This window comes from Berghia stephanieae, chromosome 8, assembly GCF_034508935.2.
Source record: "Berghia stephanieae isolate SIO BIC M18660-M18661 chromosome 8, UCSD_Bste_1.3, whole genome shotgun sequence".
Classification (NCBI taxonomy): Eukaryota; Metazoa; Mollusca; class Gastropoda; order Nudibranchia; family Aeolidiidae; genus Berghia; species Berghia stephanieae.
The window spans coordinates 2,755,115-2,764,263 of record NC_088367.1 but is presented as its reverse complement, the minus strand read 5'-3'; the positions used below and the strand labels follow the sequence as shown (position 1 = coordinate 2,764,263).

At 35.4% G+C, this 9,149-nt stretch overlaps 1 protein-coding gene across 1 annotated transcript in view; it reads left to right on the top strand.

Moving 5' to 3' along the window:
* Positions 1 to 6,764, top strand: part of LOC144978021 (uncharacterized) — a gene marked incomplete in the record, with an annotated part of 137,858 nt that extends 131,094 nt beyond the window's left edge. Inside the window, 2 exon segments of the mRNA XM_078923471.1 lie at positions 291 to 399; positions 1,022 to 6,764. Coding sequence (XP_078779597.1) covers positions 291 to 399; positions 1,022 to 1,716 — 804 coding nt within the window.
* Positions 6,765 to 9,149: the final 2,385 nt, after the last annotated feature.

Sequence of the window (9,149 nt, the reverse complement as noted above, 5' to 3'; positions counted from 1 at the left end):
GAACCGGGGCCTTTTCCGGATCACAGTGCAATATTTTAACCACTCAGCCTTTTCACCCCACAGACTGGAAGTGGAAGGTCCTGAAAAAAATCTCGACGTCAACCTTCAACCAGGATCGATCTCTTTCCCTTTGTGTGTAAGGTGAGTGCTCTACTGACTGAGCTAACAGCCCCACAAAAATGGTGTATAGTTCCACATTTATTTTTATTTTTGATTAGAAATATTTCGATCATGTCAATTGTCTTGATACGACATTTTGTATTTTTTGTTATTCTTCATTTGGCTAACAGGAAGACAGGCCTCCTGCCAACATAACATCCCCAGGGGCTGTACCAGTGAACATGTGCATCAAACATATCTGCATTGACAGAACCAAGGATGGAATGTTCCATATAGCAGGTTCACACTTTGACTTGTTTGTAGAAAAATTAAAGTTGGGATCAGATTACCAGATTCAGACCAGCCTACTTAAAAATTTTAAAAATTCGTAGTTTTTTTTTTGAGAAAAAATTTGTAGTCGCTATAGTTAATTTTATAAATCAACAATTTACTTTCACAAAGAATAAATAATATTCCTAAATTCTTACAATTATGTTGTCTGACATCAATGGTCATTTTAAATAAGTTTTATTGACTTTGAGATGCTCATCGAGTTATGAAATTGGAGCCAGAAATTCGTAGTTTTAGCCATTGTTAGAAACTTACCAGTAGGCTTATTCCAGTTTACAGAAAACTTTTATCTTTTGTGCTTACATTTACATTTACAGATAACTTTTATCTATGTGCTTACATTTACATTTACAGATAACTTTTATCTGTGTGCTTACATTTACAGATAACTTTTATCAATTTGCTTACATTTACAGAAAACTATTATCTATATGCTTACATTTACAGATAACTTTTATCTATGTGCTTACATTTACAGATAACTTTTATCTATGTGCTTACATTTACAGATAACTTTTATCAATGTGCTTACATTTACAGATAACTTTTATCGATGTGCTTACATTTACAGGTCCAATGGGTTACAGTCCTGGTCCAAATAAGGGAGAAAAGTTCAACACGGCTTTTAAGTTCCCCTCGTCACCTGCCGGCAGTGGCAATATCTTCCCTTCTCCTGCCACAACCTACAAGCCCCAGTTAGTGAATCATGCCACTTCTCCTTTGACCAGCCCCGATGGAACTTTAGCTCTTCTCATGGCATCTCAAAACGAAAACGTGTTGCTGAAGCGACAGCTGGAAGAAGTGCGGCGAGCAAATCGACTGTACGAGCATCAAATCTTACAATGGAGGGATATGCAAGATTCAGCCTCCATCGGCAGTGGTGTAGGTGGTATCGGTGGCATGTCGGGGGGGAGCTCTTCAAAACCTTTTACTAAAAGACAAAGTTTTACCTCCGACATGCTGTCCGGAAGTCCTTCGTCTTCCTCTGGTATTTCCGAGTTGAGGGGTGGGGGGAGTAGTGGTTTGATGGGTAATCACGTGCTGCCTCAGCCATCTCCTCATTCGGCCATGTTGTTGTCAGACGCTGTCGATTCAGGCAGGGAAGAGATGGAGAGGGAGAATTTGAGACTTCAGCATCAGATAGTCCGGTTGGAAGACGATTTGTTGACAGTGTCCAAGGAGAAAGAATCTCTTTTGCAGACGTTGAAACTTTTACAGGACGAGCTGTTGATGTCTGAGAGAATCAAGAGAACAAAGACCAAATAATATTGTAAATATTTAACTTAGTCGTTTACCAATTAATTTGGATGTTAAGGGAAAAGCTTTAAGGGTGAACAACGATTGATGACGGCTGGGATAGTGGCTGCATGTGATAGGGAACTCTTTGGTGCTTGAGGTCTTAACGGTTTTACAACTTATTAAAGACCAATCAAAAAGAATAGAATCTGAATGCTTATTGTTAATCTTTTCAATTCTATTTTTTTTTTTCTGAGACATATGCTGTTTTTTCTTCTTCTTCTTCGTTCCTCTGATGGACATCTATGGCTGCAGTCCGATATCTGCTATGAAGTCTGTGGTCCGCTTTAGGTCCTCAGCCTCACCATAGAGCTTTGTTATGCTGTTTCAAGTGTGTCAGCTTTACTTTAAAAGCTGCTCATTGATATATAAATTATATATTTGGATTATAAGGAGAAAAAAAAAGAGACTCATTATCTACATAAGATATTATGATAAGTATTGAATTGTAAGCTTTAATTTATTAGACGAAGACAGATACTGTGGATGTTATGGGTTTCCCCTTTATCAACAAAACACGATGAATAAAAACACTAGAATGAATGAGATATCTCATTACAATTCAAAACTTATCGTTATATTTTCCTTCTGGCTTCAAGTAGCAACAGTTTCATTTTTTACATAGGGATTTGAACTTATGGTTCTTTAATCTATAAGTAAGTGACTTAACTTCCCCACTGCATCAACTCATTCAACACTTAATTGATTTGATATTTATAATTGTTCAAATAAAACAAATAAATAAATGATATATCGTGGGTAAAAATGAGCTCTGGGTTTGATTGGTTGTACTGGAGTTTCTTTTTGGTATTTTGATTTGAGGGATTTTTTTGTTTGTTTTTTTTTTCATTTTGGTTTGGCTTTCATTGAACATTTTTTACATTTGCTCAGTTTTGTCTTTCACATTTAATTACTTTGATATTATTTTACAAATGAGTTTGTTTTTTTGGGTTTTTTTTTTTTTTTTTTTTGGTTTTTTTTTTTTTGGGGGGGGGGGGGGGGGGGTTTGCAAGAAAACTTTCACTTCTAAATTCAATGGATTAAGAGAAGCCCCGACTTGTCGAGATTGTGAAAAATTCTCCAACCTGCGAAGTCGTCAAATTTAATTTTAACATGTTGGGAGTCATTTTAATCAGTAACTGCCGTACTCTGAAAAAATCCGTATTTAAAAATTTGGCCAGAAAACTTTGTTAAAGACTTCCCAATGTCCCAAGTTTGATTGTTTTTGCAAAGACGAGGGTCATTTAAATCAATCACTATTTGAAGGATGAGTTTTCTGGCCAAATTCATAAATACATGTTTGTTTTTTTCTCCAGAGTATGGCAAGTTAACGGGTTAATCCATTCATATTTGATGTCAAAAAAATTTTCTGGCCAAATTCATAAATAAATGTTTTTCCAGAGTATGGCAAGTTAACGGGTTAATCCATTCATATTTGATGTCAAAAAAATTTTCTGGCCAAATTCATAAATAAATGTTTTTCCAGAGTATGGCAGTTAACGGGTTAATCCATTCATATTTGAAGTTGAACATTTTTCTGGCCAAATTTATAAATACCTGTTTTTACCAGAGTATTGCAGTAAACTAGTTAATCCATTCATATTTGCAGTCAAAATTTTTCAAGCCAAATTTATAAATACATGGTTTGTTTTTCCAGAGTTCAGGAGTTACGGGTTAATTCATTCATATTTGAAGTCAAATGTCTTGCAAAAATCAATGCTTTTAGTCCGAGTCCAGTCGAATAGTTTATATTTGATATTCTGATGTCATGAGAAAACTGCTGGGTGGGGTTTCTGACCTCCCATATTGGGCAGGGAGGTACTTGCTGTGTCTTCTATCCCTCTATCTGTTTTCCAATTGCCTTCTCTCTTTGTCTTGGAATGAGATTACTTAGTTTTGTCCTGATCCTGACCAGAGTCCATGGCTGGGAGGGAAACGTCAAATGTATAGTTATAGATTTTAGAGATGGTTTTTTTTTCCTTGTAAATCATCTCTCTCATGTAATGTTATTTTATTTTTTTATTCTTAACATATGATTTGTAAACATTTGAGTATGTTCCTCTTAGTGGGGACTTATGTTGGTGTCTGGTTAAGACTTTTAGGTGATCTCAAACTAAGTACACTGATAGTGTGCTCTTGGAATCTACATCTGTTCCCAATTTGTACCATTCCCCTTTGTCATACTTTTTCTTGGGTGCTTTAATTGTAAATCTATAATATTTTAACTATTCCATTTTCTTCTTTTTTACTGGCGCTGATATGACCGAAATGTGTCGCAAGCGCCGTAAAACCCTTAAAAACAAAAACAACCAAATAGTCCGAGTCCGACTGGAATAGTCTATAGTTGATATACCTACTGATGTCATAAGAAAACTGCAATAAATAAATTGTTGATGGAGATATTCTCTACTTGTGTTGATTTTTATATATTTTTGCCATTATCTTTTTTCTCTCACTTGTTATTGAAATTGATTTACTTTTTAATTATCTAATTTTTTTGTTAAAACTGATGATTGAAACAAAATTTATGATTATCTTCATTTTTGTTTAAATATTGTATTCATTCACACTAATTATGATATTTATGTTTGAGCATATTTTAAGGGGGGGGGGGGGGGAGTTGGAATATGACTAATTATTGTAGTACTCAAGATAGAATGATAATGTTATATGTCCATGCTGATGATTGTTATAGCTATAAATTATAAACAGCGTTTTGTGTTATTTTGATCATATTTACAATATTATATTCTTGTTTAGTTCTTATCAGAATTTGTAGGAAAGGAAATCTTGGTTTCAGGGGACATTATGCTTAACTCTTTCAGCACCATTGGCCGCACTGTGCAGCCAGAGCAGAATCTGTTCTACTGGCAAATGGCCGCACAGTGCGGCCAGTCTTGAAAAGGAAAAAACAGTAATGTAATCCAATCCTACTGTCTACAAAAGTACTATAAATTGAACCAATGGTATCATTTCTTTTATCAGAACATTCAATTGTGCCTAGGGGGCTATTTTAATTGAGATTTTGCACAGAATTCGAATGTCATTTTGACTTAGCTTGTCATTCTCATGCCTGGGTGGGGATCCTGACCTCCCATAGCGGGCAGGGAGGTACATACTGTGTCTTCTATCCTCTGATATCTGTTTTCCAACATGCTTTCTGTCTTTGTCTTGGAATGAGGTTACTTGGTTTTGTCCTGGCCCTGATTGGGGTCCTGGCTGGGAGGGAAACAGTCAAATGCATAGTTATTGTTTTGGGAGATGATATTTTTTTTCCTTGTAAATCATCTCTCTGTTATGTATTATTATGTTATTTTTAATGTATAGTGTAAGCATTTGAGTGTATTCCTCTTCGTTGGATCCTGTGCTTGTGTCCAGATGAGACTTATAGGTGATCTCAAACTGAGTACATTGGTGGTATGCTCTTGGAATCTACATCTGATCCCTATTTGTTCACAGTTCCCCTTTGTCTTACTTTTTCTTGGGTGATTTAATTGTAATTCTAGAACTTTTTACTATCCCATTTTCTTCCTTTTTACTGGCGCTGATATGACCTTAATGTGTTGCAAGCGCCGTAAAACCCTTAAAAACAAAAACAAATCATTCTCATGCTGCCTCAATCAGGTGTCAGCCATTTTGTGTCGGAATGGAAATGCGAATATAGCCCAGCGCTGAAAGAGTTAAGACTTTGATTTAAGTATCATTTCATTCCGTTGAGGGCATATTTTGGATGCAGACTTTTTTATTGAAGCCCATCCTGATAAAGTGCTATCTTGATTATGTTGAGAATTGGATTCAATAGTCTGATGTCAAGCCGCCCGGCAACGGCGGCCATCTTGGTTCTAAACAAAGAAAATCATTACATTTATTCTTCATGCTGGCTAGAACTTTTCATATGCCTTGTGATCAGAATGTGTAAAATTCAAAACATGATCAAATTTATGTTTTTTTTTCCTCTGGATACGCTTTTATGCTCGCCGGGGAAATATTTCATACGGGCGTTTGTTCCGATAGTTTAGAGCCAGTGTTACTAAAATAAAAGGGAAAAACAAAAAGAACAAAAACAAACATACACAGCAAGAGAATCAGTTTGACATTTTGAGTAATGCGTAAGTAGCTGCCAATTTTATTGTTTTTCATGGATGTGTAGAAATATGAACTGCGTGCCATCTTACACGCCCGACTTTGAGGGCCGTGTAATATACAGATTCTCTGTAAATCCTTATATATCTTTTTTATCTATGATATATTCCCTCTAATCTGTACAGTTTTTATTGATATATCATCATTATTTATTATTATCTCTTGTCTTCTGTGTTATAAATAGTAGGCGTGTATAGGGTGGTCGAGATACGACACACTACCCTTGTTTTATTTTCAATACAGGAGAGAAACTAACACAAGTCAAAAAGTGATACGAGGCTGCTAGAAGGTGTGGACTAAAAAGTAATAAACAAAATTGAATATAACAGCTTCAAAAAAGAACAAAATACCAAACACTAAAAATTTCGGGCTCAAAACCCTTCCTCAGCCAATAATAAACAATAAAGACATAAATACATTTGTACAGCTTGGTTAACATGATCTCAATAATTTAAAAATTCCCAACGCAATGGTAAAATCAAATCAAGGAGCTTTTCAAAGCTTGCCATAGTTATCGAGACCAATTATAAGTCTAAGAGCGTTTTTAGACTCTTTGAGAGCACATGGAAGGAGATTAGTCTGCTGATACCGACGGTGATGGTCGTAGTTGACAAAGAGTCTTGGAACGTTTAGAGTTGGTGAGAAGTCCTGGTCGTCTGTTATCATGTAATACATGTATAATCTGTGATAATGAATTATAATCAAATGATACTTGTCAATGAGCTTAATTATACGGGCTAAAATTTGATGTTGAGGTATCTCATACAGTTGAGCAAAAACTGAGTAACTTTTCTTACATTTCTATTTATAGACTTTCTTGAAGAAACCACCGAGACAGGCATTTGACTGTCTAAAAAAAAAAGAAGAAAAAGAAAGGAATTTCAAAGTATTCATTATTATCTTCAAAATAATTTCATTATTGTGTTACCATCACTGTCATATTTATTTTTATCATCATTACTATTGTCACGAAATTTAGTTTTGACAAACTCTTTATAAATTCTTTGACAATATATTCTGGGGCTTTTACACGTGGCAGGTTTTATTTCAAGATTAGTTCCTGAACGGTCCATAGTGGACAGGGTGGCACTTCGTGTTTCTTCTTTCCCATTATATCTGTTTTCCAATTTGCTTTCTGTCTTTGTCTTGGAATGAGATTACTTGGTTTTGCCCTGGCCCTGGCCATAGTGCTTGGCTGGGAGGGAAACAGTCAAATGCATAATTATTGTTTTGGGAGATTATATTTTTTTCCTTGTAAATCATCTCTCTGTTAAATGTATTATTATATTTGTTATTTTGAATTTATAATGTAAGCATTTGAGTGTATTCCTCTTTGTTGGATTTTGTGCTTGTGTCTGGATGAGACTTATAGGTGATCTCAAACTAAGTACATTGGTGGTATGCTCTTGGAATCTACATCTGATCCCTATTTGTTCCCAGTTCCCCTATGTCTTACTTTTTCTTGGGTGTTTTATTTGTAATTCTAGAACTTTTTACTATCCCATTTTCTTCCTTTTTACTGGCGCTGATATAACCTAAATGTGTTGCAAGCGCTGTAAAACCCTTAAAAACTAGAAACAAAACAATGAATCATCATTGCTTTTGTTTATATTATTTCTTGTGTGTTGAGTTTACACATACCAAGTGATATTGATGCCAATATTTTAAAGCTTTACTCACAAAGAATGGAATTTTGAAAAGGATACCGACTGCCCTGAGCCATGTATGCTGAGAATAATCTCTTAGAAATATTTCGAAATAGTTGTAATCAACTTTATAGTTTATGCTGCCGATACTCTCAGTTATTTATTGAAATCCCTAAAACTTCTTATATACGTTTTTCACTCAAGTACGAGGCCTTATCTTCTGTAATTAATGTTTTGCTGAAAGCCAGGGAGCTTAGACAGACCCACCTTAAATTCAGGAGGTAGACTTTTGCTGTCTCTTTTCCATTACAATATTATAATTAGTTCTCTTTCATGAAGCTTTACATTTTGTTCCTAGATTGAGACTATTTGGTTTTGGTTTTGCCCAGGCCCTGGTTGGGTATTTTATTAATATAAATGAAAAGGGAGTCAGTTAGACATTTGTCTCTTAGGAAATTATTTTATTCTCTTTCAAAAATCACCCTTTGGTGGTTGTTAGTATTTGAAATGTTTTTATGATGATGATGGTAGCAGCATTAATGATGATGAAGGTTACACTAACAGTGTATGATGGTAATGATAATGACACGGAGGATGGTGATGAGGAGGAGGAGGAGGAGAAAGATGAGGAGGAGGATTAGGAGAAATTACGTAAATGTGAGCTATACTTGATGATTATTTGTATTCTATGTCAACAAATCAGTATGTCTACTTGTTATTGGAAAGTATAAATCTCTAGATTACCTCTAGAAATTATGTTTTTCTAAAATCCCACCTTTGGGCATAGAACCGAGTCAAAAGTGTCAAAATATTGTTTCATTTCACTGCCAAGTAACAAGAGAATAAGTGGAATCTTATTGATTTGAAAAAAAAAATGTGTAAGAAACAATTTTTTGGACGCGTATCAAATGCTATTTAAAGATCAATCATTTTGTTTTATTTTCAGAGGAGGTGGGGGGGGGGGGGGGGGGGGGGGGTTGGTTTTGTTTTGGGTTTTTTGGGGGTTTTTCTTTTGGGGTTTTTTTGTTCTTCATCTCCTAATACTGGTAGGGTAGTTATTATCATCTTTGTCGTCAGACCATATTTAACGCCTTTTTTTCTCCCAATGGTGAGAATTTTAACAAATGGTAACAAGAATATTATGTTGATCAGCATTTTAAAACAGTATCTAGTTTGACTGTTGTGGATATTTTCACTCCACGATGTCTCAGGGGTTCTGGGTGAGGTTTCCGACCTCCCATAGTGGGCAGGAAGGTACTTGCTATGTCTTCTATCCCCCTGTACCTGTTTTCCATTTGCTTTCTGTCTTTGTCTTAGTCCTGACCCTGGCCGGAGTCCTTGGCTGGGAGGGAGACAGTCGAATGTATAGTTATGGTTTAGGGAGATTTTTTTCCTTGTAAATCATCTCTCTGTTATGTACTGTTATATTTTTATTTTTAACATATGATTTGTAAACATTTGAGTGTGTTCCTCTTAGTGGGGACTTGTGCTGGTGTCTGGGTGAGACTTTTAGGTGATCTCAAACTAAGTACGCTGATAGTTTGCTCTTGGAATCTAAATCTGTTCCCTATTCAAACCAATTCCCCTTTGTCTTACATTTTCCTTCAAGTCCTT